The sequence below is a fragment of the Coregonus lavaretus genome (assembly GCF_964263955.1).
Source record: "Coregonus lavaretus genome assembly, chromosome: 34".
Taxonomy (NCBI): Eukaryota; Metazoa; Chordata; class Actinopteri; order Salmoniformes; family Salmonidae; genus Coregonus; species Coregonus lavaretus.
In genome coordinates, this window is record NC_140021.1 from 8600746 (window position 1) to 8612514 (window position 11769).

General features: G+C 47.0%; 1 protein-coding gene across 1 annotated transcript in view; it reads right to left on the reverse strand.

Moving 5' to 3' along the window:
- Positions 1–11769, reverse strand: part of LOC311109053 (histone-lysine N-methyltransferase 2C-like) — a 185298-nt gene that overhangs the window by 90026 nt on the left and 83503 nt on the right. Inside the window, exons 10-11 of the mRNA XM_084151839.1 lie at positions 8022–8212; positions 5667–5821 (exon numbers count right to left, since the gene is read on the reverse strand). Of these exons, the coding sequence (XP_084007965.1) occupies positions 5667–5821; positions 8022–8212 (346 nt within the window). The remainder of the gene's footprint in view (positions 1–5666; positions 5822–8021; positions 8213–11769) is intronic.

Below are 11769 nucleotides of genomic sequence, written 5' to 3' on the forward strand. Positions count from 1 at the left end.
GGAGTTTCAGGTTCAGCTCTTTCAGGTTGGAGGTGGAGCGTCGCTGCACAGCTATTTTCAGGTCTCTCCAGTGATGTTCGATCGGGTTCAAGCCGGGCTCTGGCTGGGCCACTCAAGGACATTCAGAGACTTGTCCCGAAACCACTCCTGCGTTGTCTTGGCTGTGTGCTTAGGGTCGTTGTCCTGTTGGAAGGTGAACCTTGACCCCAGTCTGAGGTCTTGACCACTCAGGAGCAGGTTTTCATCAAGGATCTCTGTACTTTGCTCCGTTCATCTTTTCCTCAATCCTGACTAGTCTCCCAGTACCTGCCGCTGAAAATCACCCCCACAGCATGATGCTGCCACCACCATGCTTCACCGTAGGGATGGTGCCAGGTTTCCTCCAGACGTGACGCTTGGCATTCAGGCCAAAGAGTTCAATCTTGGTTTCATGAGGCCAGAGAATCTTGTTTCTCATGGTCTGAGAGTCCTTTAGGTGCCTTTTGGCAAACTCCAAGCGGGCTGTCATGTGCCTTTTACTGAGGAGTGGCTTCCGTCTAGCCACTCTACCATAAAGGCCTGATTGGTGGAGTGCTGCAGAGATGGTTGTCATTCTGGAAGGTTCTCCCATCTCCACAGAGGAACTCTGGAGCTCTGTCAGCGTGACCATTGGGTTCTTGGTCACCTCCCTGACCCAGGCCCTTCTCCCCCGATTGCTCAGTTTGGCCGGGCGGCCAGCTCTAGGAAGAGTCTTGGTGGTTACAAACTTCTTCCATTTAAGAATGATGGAGGCCACTGTGTTCTTGGGAACCTTCAATGCTGCAGAAATGTTTTGGTACCCTTCCCCAGATCTGGGCCTCGACTCAATCCTGTCTCGGGGCTCTACGGACAATTCCTTCGACCTCATGGCTTTGTTTTGGCTCTGACATGCACTGTCAACCGTGGGACCTTATATAGACAGGGGTGTGCCTTTCCAAATCATGTCCAATCAATTGAATTTACCACAGGTGGACTCCAATCAAGTTGTAGAAACATCTCAAGGATGATCAATGGAAACAGCACCTGAGCTCAATTTCAAGTCTCATAGCAAAGTGTCTGAATACTTATGTAAATAAGGTATCTGTTTTTCTTTATATATTTGCAAACGTTTATAAAAACCAGTTTTTGCTTTGTCATTATGGGGTATTGTGTTTAGATTGATGAGGGAAAAATGTAATTTAATCCATTTTAGAATAAAGCTGTAACGTAACAAAATGTGGAAAAGGGTCTGAATATTTTCCGAATGCACTGTACATGCAAGCATGTAAATGGTGTGTGTGTGTCAACAAAATGAAATGTATTACTGTATGCGTGTTAAAAACGACTGCATGAGTGAATGAGTATAGGCGTAGGAGTCTAGCGTAGTGTATACAGCTTGATGTGGTTGTGTGTCTGCACCCACCATGACATGTGACAGGAACAGGATGGAGAGAGGCAGGGGGCGGGGCAGGAGAGAGGCAGGGTGGTGGGGGAGGAGAGGGGCAGGGGGTAGGGGAGGAGAGAGGCGGGGGTGGGGAGGAGGTGCAGGGGGTGGGGGTGGGGGAGGCGAGGGGCAGGGGGAGGAGAGAGGCAGGGGGTGGGGAGGAGAGAGGCAGGGGATGGGGGAGGAGAGAGGCAGGGGCGGGGGAGGAGAGGAGAGGGGCAGAGGGGCAGGGGCGGGGGAGGAGAGGAGAGGGGCAGAGGGGCAGAGGGTGGGGGTGGGGGAGGAGAGAGGCAGGGGGTGGGGGAGGAGAGAGGCAGGGGGTGGCGGAGGAGAGAGGCAGGGGGTGGGGGAGGAGAGAGGCAGGGGGTGGGGGAGGAGAGAGGCAGGGGGTGGGGGAGGAGAGAGGCAGGGGGTGGGGGAGGAGAGAGGCAGGGGGTGGGGGAGGAGAGAGAGAGAGAGAGCGAGAGAGAGAGTGAGCGAGATGGAACAAAGAGAGAGAGAGGGGATGATGATTGCTTCCTCTCCCTGTGCTACTCTGCAGGCTGGCCTGTTTTGGCTCGGACCCAGAACTCTGCTGCTTCTGGCAGCCTGGTTCCACAAAGGAGAGGCCCATGGCTACAGTGAGTAACAAACACTTCCTATCCAGTGTCATCACTCAACTAATCCCATGCATATATGCGAGCGCACACACACACACACAACACTGATGCGTTTGAATATATGCATGCACATCCCAGTTGTACACACACACACAGACACGCATAGACAGACACACAGACAGACACACACACAGACAGAGGCAAACAGATGCACAGACACAGACGCACACACAGACAGACAGACAGACGCACACACAGACAGACGCACAGACAGAGACAGAGACAGAGACAGACACACAGACACAGACAGACAGACACACAGACACAGACAGACACAGAGATAGACACAGAGACAGACATACACAGAGACAGACAGACACCGAGACAGACAGACACCGAGACAGACAGACACCGAGACAGACAGACACCGAGACAGACACCGAGACAGACAGACACCGAGACAGACACCGAGACAGACACCGAGACAGACACAGACACAGACACAGAGGCAGACACAGAGGCAGACAGGCACAGGCAGTGCAGAGTGGTGATGGGGTGGCTACAGGGAGGTGATGGGGTGGCTACAGGGAGGTGATGGGGTGGCTACAGGGAGGTGATGGGGTGGCTACCGGGAGGTGATGGGGTGGCTACAGGGAGGTGATGGGGTGGCTACAGGGAGGTGATGGGGTGGCTACAGGGAGAGAGAAGAGGAGGAAAGGAAGAGGAAATCACAACAACTCTGCACCATAATTCATCTGGGTGCCAAGCGGGCTGGGAACAGGGTCCATTTTCATTTGGCCAGGTTTTTTTCTCCATTCCAAAAATGAAAACCCGAAGCAGACCTAACTCTTTGCTGCTTTAAAAACCTGCTGTATGTAAAATATTGTGTGCTATAGCTTGGAAAATAAATACATGTGACTCTGGATGACAACATAATGATGTTTGTTTCCAACATTAGGGCTGTTTTCCTAAAGAAGTTAAATCTGCTTCGTGTTTTGTTGCCTTGCCACGATACTAATGAGTATTGCGATACTGGTATCGTCCCGGACCTAGTAATAACGCTTTAGAGGGAAATCAGATTGGATTTTAGCTGGCGGCGCGGGGCCGGCCCATGATAGGTCACCAGCTGGTTCTGTGAATACAGGAAGCCAGTAATTGAAGCATTTCTCTCCCACTACTTGCTGCCTGGCTCTGTGAGAGATGGTGTGGATAGAGGGGATTCAATGCTGTGTGGACCTTCAATTTAGGGATGACCAGAATTGCAAAGCATCATCCAAAAAGACATCACAAAATACCAAAACCCAAAGAGATATTGTCCAGAAAATATGTTCAGGCCAGTTAATTGTTGGTTAGAGACAAATAGTCAGACTATAGAGCTATACAGCACTATTCCACATAGTCAACAACAAGACTACAGCACTATTCCACATAGTCAACAACAAGACTGCAGCACTATTCCACATAGTCAACAACAAGACTACAACACTATTCCACATAGTCAACAACAAGACTACAGCACTATTTCACAGTCAACAACTAGACTACAGCACTATTCCACAGTCAACAACTAGACTACAGCACTATTCCACATAGTCAACAACAAGACTACAACACTATTCCACATAGTCAACAACAAGACAACAGCACTATTCCACAGAGTCAACAACTAGACTACAGCACTATTCCACAGTCAACTAAATTACAGCACTATTACACAGTCAACAACTAGACTACAGTTATATTCTACATAGTTGACAACAGTACTAATGCAATTAGTCAATAAGATGACACCACTATTCCACATACACTCCCCTTCATTAGTATTTGGACAGTGAAGAAAAAAAAATGACAAAGAAATTATCAGTCTATAATTTTAAATGGTAGGTTTATTTGAACAGTGAGAGACAGAATAACAACAAAAAAATCCAGAAAAACGTGTCAAAATGTTATAAATTGAGTTGCATTTTAATGAGGGAAATAAGTATTTGACCCCATCTCAATCAGAAAGATTTCTGGCTCCCAGGTGTCTTTTATACAGGTAACGAGCTGAGATTAGGAGCACACTCTTAGGGAGTGCTCCTAATCTCAGCTTGTTACCTGTGTAAAAGACACCTGTCCACAGAAGCAATCAATCAATCAGATTCCAAACTCTCCACCATGGCCAAGACCAAAGAGCTCTCCAAGGATGTCAGAGACAAGATTGTAGACCTACACAAGGCTGGAATGGGTTACAAGACCATCGTCAAGCAGCTTGGTGAGAAGGTGACAACAATTGGTGTGATTATTCGCAAATGGAATAAACACAAAATAACTGTCAATCTCCATCGGCCTGGGGCTCCATGCAAGATCTCACCTCGTGGAGTTGCAATGATCATGAGAACGGTGAGGAATCAGCCCAGAACTACACGGGAGGATCTTGTCAATCATCTCAAGGCAGCTGGGACCATAGTCACCAAGAAAACAATTGGTAGCACACCACGCCGTGAAGGACTGAAATCCTGCAGCGCCCGCAAGGTCCCCCTGCTCAAGAAAGCACATATAGATGCCCGTCTGAAGTTTGCCAATGAACATCTGAATGATTCAGAGGAGAACTGGGTGAAAGTGTTGTGGTCAGATGAGACCAAAATGGAGCTCTTTGGCATCAACTCAACTCGCCATGTTTGGAGGAGGAGGAATGCTGCCTATGACCCCAAGAATACCATCCCCACCGTCAAACATGGAGGTGGAAACATTATGCTTTGGGGGTGTTTTCTGCTAAGGGGACAGGACAACTTCACCGCATCAAAGGGACGATGGATGGGGCCATGTACCGTCAAATCTTGGGTGAGAACCTCCTTCCCTCAGCCAGGGCATTGAAAATGGGTCGTGGATGGGTATTCCAGCATGACAATGACCCAAAACACATGGCCAAGGCAACAAAGGAGTGGCTTAAGAAGAAGCACATTAACGTCCTGGAGTGGCCTAGCCAGTCTCCAGACCTTAATCCAATAGAAAATCTGTGGAGGGAGCTGAAGGTTCGAGTTGCCAAACGTCAGCCTCGAAACCTTAATGACTTGGAGAAGATCTGAAAAGAGGAGTGGGACAAAATTCCTCCTGAGATGTGTGCAAACCTGGTGGCCAACTACAAGAAACGTCTGACCTCTGTGATTGCCAACAAGGGTTTTGCCACCAAGTACTAAGTCATGTTTTGCAGGGGGGTCAAATACTTATTTCCCTCATTAAAATGCAAATCAATTTATAACATTTTTTACATGCGTTTTTCTGGATTTTTTTGCTGTTATTCTGTCTCTCACTGTTCAAATAAACATACCATTAAAATTATAGACTGATCATTTCTTTGTCAGTTGGCAAACGTACAAAATCAGCAGGGATCAAATGTTTCATAGGAAACAGTACAGAATGTCACTTTTTATTTGAGGGTATTTTTATACATTCTGTATTTGAGGCAATTTTCCTACATGCCTAATATGAAGTATTTCAAATCTAAAATGCTGGAGTATAGAGCCACATTTTACATTTTAGCTTCACTGTCCAAATACATATAACACTAGTCCACATATTCCAAAAGACTACAAAACTATTCCACATAGTCAATTAGACTCCAGATGTGCAGTTTCTGTTCTTACCCATAGTTGGTTCTGGTTCTGGTTCTGTGGGTTCCTGGATGGGGCTGGTCGGGGTTTCCACCATGTCCCTCTCCAGCTGTGTACAGACGTAGTGGGCCTGGGGGTGGCGGTCCGGGTCGCCCCCTGCCTGCTTCTCACACTCCCCATGAAGCCACCTGAGAGAAACAACAAAACACCATTAAATCAACAAACAGCTTTCCATTACTTCAACTTGTAGCATCAGTGTTTCCCCCATTTAATTTGGTTTCCCCAACCATTTCTTCTTTCACAATACCCAGCACCTTTGTCATATTGTTTACATAAGTGTCATGTCAGGTTATGACAATATACATAACAACCCACTAACAACACCTGACTATGACGATGCAAGAAATACTATTTTGACTGGATGTACCACAATCACATGCACCATCATAACAGTGTAACTTCACTTGCCATAAGCATGAAGCTGGTTTCCATCAGTCCTTCTTTATACCAGCCTTAGTTATTATTTGACATCCACCCCGATGCATTAGGCATGACTAAACTGTCTAGTCAGGCAGGTTGGGTTCATCATCAGTCAGACAGCATCCATGGCAGCTCTCCCAGAGAGTGGTCTCTCAGCCTGTGGGGTTGCTCTCCCAGCTGTGTTTCCCTCTCTCACTCTCCTCCACTCTTCCTCCCTTTTCTCGCCCCCTCTCTTACTCTGCCTTGCTCCCGCTCCCTCTCCCTCCCCTCTTTCCCTCTACCGTCTCTCTCTCCCCTCTCTCCAAATGAATTCTCTGTGTCGCGCTGCTGCAGGTTTGTCCCAGTGGGGTGCAGCCCGACTGTCTCCTGCTCCATTTTCTCTCCGGCTCTCCCTGCCTGCAATAATTACATTTCTGCGCAGGCATCTAGGCCGGGCAGCCGGCTGTGTCGAGAGGACCCCCGAGTGAGTGTCCGCGGGAGGTAGAGGGTCATTATGGGGAATTGGGCTACTCCAGCGACTGCTGAGGTCCGGCTACTTCAAAAGACGGACCAGTTTGAGTTTGATTAGAGTTTCAGCGGGGAGACTGGCAAGAAGCTAGTTAGCTGAGTCAGTGTGACGGGTAAGCACTAAGCAATTGCACCATGCAGTTCATCGATGGTAATACGTCCGAGTGTGTTTGGGGAACTTTAGTATGACTACCAGAGAAGTGGCCGTGTGAGCCCTACTCAGCAATACGAGTGTGCTTAATCATACTTATGAGGGACCTCTTAGAGAATGGCCCTTTCAGCCCTCTCCGGGAGCTGGTGTTAAAACGACTGTTAAAACTAGCCACAATAACAATGCAGAACTGGCCTTGTGAATAATTTATGTGAATAACCTATGGCTAACAGTTTTTCCTCCCCCAATACAAAATGGCTAAAACAGCACTTCAAGTGAGGTTCCACTGTAGGGGTTGATTTGAGTTTGCAGCTTCTATCTACTTCCCTGGACCCCAGGAAGTGTCTACTACAGTGAATGATGTGTCTGACCCTCAGGCGACTTGCTGGACCTTGGATAAACCAATCCATTCGCCACAGCGGTTTTTACTTTACTCGACCCCTCGTCACAAAGGCATCACTGTGCCACCGACCGCATGAGCTCTGGGTTGCCGTAATGACTTCGCAGTGGTCGCTGTTGGCAACAATCACTCTGTTGTGGAAAACCCTCAGCAGAGCTGCCAAATCCAGCTCTGTGATTGGTTAATAATAGTGGTTGGTGTAGAGGCCCCGTAGCTAGTAATCTACTGATAAATCGTTTTCGGTGACCAGGATTGGCTGGAGCGCTGAGCCAGTTGTTAACCTGTAGATTACCTTTGGTATTGAACATTTGTACGCTATGAAACGTGTGAGAAACCAACTAAACTAACCTACTGGGCTACAACTATGTAATGATAAGTTTCCCTGTCTGTGAAGCTTGTGAACCAATTAAGTTCAATCTATCGAAGATATTAGCTAACATTGTGGTTGTGACAGTCAGCAGCTGTAAACCACATTATAATCCAATTCATTAGAAGACGCCGACAGCCAGGTGTAAAATCCACAGTTAGTCAATAAATAGCTCAATCACGCGTAACGAGACAGATGATAAAACCTGCGTACACAGGGACACTTAAAGAGGTCCCTTGGGGACCCATGTGGCAGATACAGTATAATACACCACAGACTGATACACGTAAGCCTGGTCCCAGATCTGCTTGTGCTGTATGACCCCTCATGTCAACCATGACAATGACCACAACACTAACAGATCTGGGACCAAGCTAGTCACATACAAAATAAATATTATAGCTCTGCTGTATATCAGTTAATTGTCTTGCATTCCCTCTGGAACATAATCAACAGGAACCACGGAAACAGAATGAGGCGTACCTTTTGCAGGTACGGCAGGTGATGACGACGTCCTTGGGTACGTCGCCGGGGCCCTGGCCCATCCCACACAGCGGGCACGGCAGGGCGGGGGCGGGCTCCTCCGGTTGCATGTGGCAACTCTCACACAGCGTGATGTTGTGGGCCCAGTGGCCTGCCTGCCTGACCCCGCACTGAGAACAAACCCGACATTTCTGGAGAGGGAGAGAGACATGATACATTAGTTACACTACTACATATGGATTCATTGTATTCCAGAACATTTCAATATTTCCATTTCCATTGTCTAACAACCAAAGTTTGGAGTCGCAAAACTACAACATGCAAAAAAATATTATTTGAAAAACATTTTTCCCGGTGGCTATAGAATGTTTATCTACATGGCACCAGAATGACAATACATACTATAGAAAGTAATGACTATTTCTGCTAACCACCTTCAAACTTTTGCCAACTGACCTTTGTTATGAAGCATGAAATTGTTCTGTTTGAATGTTTGTTGAAAATGTCACACATCAGAGGACTAAACTGATTGCCATTTACATTGTAATGTCAGTAATTAAAACTGATATAACACTTGACATCTTTACGACAGCCATTTCAAATACTTTCTGTATTGGGTTACGCTAATCATAATAATTAACATACATTTCCCCAATGCATCTTTAAAAATATGCCTCCCTCTATGCAATGAGCCAGTGATCAGCCAGCTGGAAATTTCATTACGCCTTCAAAAGTACCACTTCAAGCTCATTGAGTAGCATTCAAAAGGAGCAGCGTCATTCCCAGCTTTTGGGGGAGAGTAGGAGGAACAAGCTCATTCTAAAGCTTCTCTGTGAAAACCCCCACAACCCCCTACGACACTCAAACCCACCCCTTCTAAAGCTCAGACCCCCACTGGCCTAGTGCAGTGACAAGCCACCATTCTGGCCTGGGTCCAGTGGCCAGCTCATGTCCAACAGTGGGGGAGAGAGTTGGTGAATACTATCGCTGTCTGTCAGGTCCTGCCTGTGGGCCGGGGAAGGAGAGAGGGAAGGAGGTAGGGAGATAATTTCCTCAGGATGGACAGGGGGGCATTTAAGTGCCTGTCTGGGATTTGGGAGAAGATGGGGATAAGGTGGGGAAGGGGAGGTGTGTGTGTGTGTGTGCGTGTGCGTGTGCGTGCATTAGCAGGCCTCAGATAACTAAATTTGCCATGGCAGCACAGTGTGTTTTGTCACAGTAAGCAGTGGACAGACAGGGATTAATGAGAGAGTTGGGGTGTAGGCTCTGCTCAAACTCTACATCCCAACCCAAGTACTCTGTTCTGCCACCTCTGGTCTCTTGGCCCTCACACCCCTACGGGAGGGCAGTTCCCTCACAGCCCAGTCCAAGCTCTTCTCTGTCCTAGCACCCCAATGGTGGACCCAGCTTCCCCGTGAAGCTAGGACAGCAAAGTCCCTTGCCCATCTTCCGAAAACATCTAAAACCCTACCTCTTCAAAGAGTATCTTAAATGATCCCACAGCAATGAATGAATAAGCCTTTTGTGAACTAACACTGGCCCTTGACTCTCTCCCCTCTTACTACCTCTGACTTTGCTGATAGCTACAGTGAGGGAAAAAAGTATTTGATCCCCTGCTGATTTTGTTCGTTTGCCCACTGAAAAAGACATGATCAGTGTATAATTTTAATGGTAGGTTTATTTGAATAGTGAGAGACAGAATAACAACAAAAAAGTCCAGAAAAACGCATGTCAAAAATGTTATAAATTGATTTTCATTTTAATGAGGGAAATAAGTATTTGACCCCTCTGCAAAACATGACTTAGTACTTGGTGACAAAACCCTTGTTGGCAATCAGAGGTCAGACATTTCTTGTAGTTGGCCACCAGGTTTGCACACATTTCAGGAGGGATTTTGTCCCACTCATCTTTGCAGATCTTCTCCAAGTCATTAAGGTTTTGAGGCTGACGTTTGGCAACTCGAACCTTCAGCTCCCTCCACAGATTTTCTATGGGAATTAAGGTCTGGAGACTGGCTAGGCCACTCCAGGACCTTAATGTGCTTCCTCTTGAGCCACTCCTTTGTTGCCTTGGCTGTGTGTTTTGGGTCATTGTCATGCTGGAATAACCATCCATGACCCATTTTCAATGCCCTGGCTGAGGGAAGGAGGTTCTCACCCAAGATTTAACGGTACATGGCCCCGTCCATCGTCCCTTTGATGCGGTGAAGTTGTCCTGTTCCCTTAGCAGAAAAACACCCCCTAAGCATAATGTTTCCACCTCCATGTTTGACGTGGGGATGGTGTTCTTGGGGTCATAGGCAGCATTCCTCCTCCTCCAAACACAGCGAGTTGAGTTGATGCCAAAGAGCTCGATTTTGGTCTCATCTGACCACAACACTTTCACCCAGTTCTCCTCTGAATCATTCAGATGTTCATTGGCAAACTTCAGACGGGCCTGTATATGTGCTTTCTTGAGCAGGGGGACCTTGCGGGCGCTGCAGGATTTCAGTCCTTCACGGCGTAGTGTGTTACCAATTGTTTTCTTGGTGACTATGGTCCCAGCTGCCTTGAGATCATTGACAAGATCCTCCCGTGTAGTTCTGGGCTGATTCCTCACCGTTCTCATGATCATTGCAACTCCACGAGGTGAGATCTTGCATGGAGCCCCAGGCCGAGGGAGATTGACAGTTCTTTTGTGTTTCTTCCATTTGCGAATAATCGCACCAACTGTTGTCACCTTCTCACCAAGATGCTTGGCGATGGTCTTGTAGCCCATTCCAGCCTTTTGTAGGTCTACAATCTTGTCCCTGACATCCTTGGAGAGCTCTTTGGTCTTGGCCATGGTGGAGAGTTTGGAATCTGATTGATTGATTGCTTCTGTGGACAGGTGTCTTTTATACAGGTAACAAGCTGAGATTAGGAGCACCCTTTAAGAGTATGCTCTTAATCTCAGCTCGTTACCTGTATAAAAGACACCTGGGAGACAGAAATCTTTCTGATTGAGAGGGGGTCAAATACTTATTTCCCTCATTAAAATACAAATCAATTTATAACATTTTTGACATGCGTTTTTCTGGATTTTTTTGTTGTTATTCTGTCTCTCACTGTTCAAATAAACCTACCATTAAAACTATAGACTGATCATTTCTTTGTCAGTGGGCAAACGTACAAAATCAGCAGGGGATCAAATACTTTTTTCCCTCACTGTACTTTGAGGGAAAATGTCCTGCCTATGACTGTGATAGGTGGTTGTTCCACCTAGCTATCTTAAGATGAATGCACTAACTAAGTCGCTCTGGATAAGAGCTTCTGCTAAATGAATAAAATGTAAAAAAAAAAAATAATGAGTGAGAGAAAGAGGGATAGAAAGGGGTACAGACAGAGAGAGGTAGCTTAGTGGTTAAGAGCGTTGTGCCAGTAACTGAAAGGTCGCTGGTTCTAATCCCCGAGCCGACTAGGTAAAAAAATCTGTCGATGTGCCCTTGAGCGAGGCACTTAACCCTAATTGCTCCTGTAAGTCGTTCTGGAGAAGAGCGTCTGCTAAATTACTTCTTTTTTTTTTTTTTTGAAAAAAGAAAAAAGAGGGGGAGCTTCCGGTCAGAGGCATGGGATCAGAGAGGCATATTTATCCATCCTCCGCTCTTCTATTCATCCCGTCATCCTTCCTCTCCTCTCCCTGCACACCTTCACTCATCCCAACCTCTGTCCCTTTACCCCTCAATTTCTCCTGACCGCCTCATGTCACTCCTCCGTCCCTCCAACCCAAT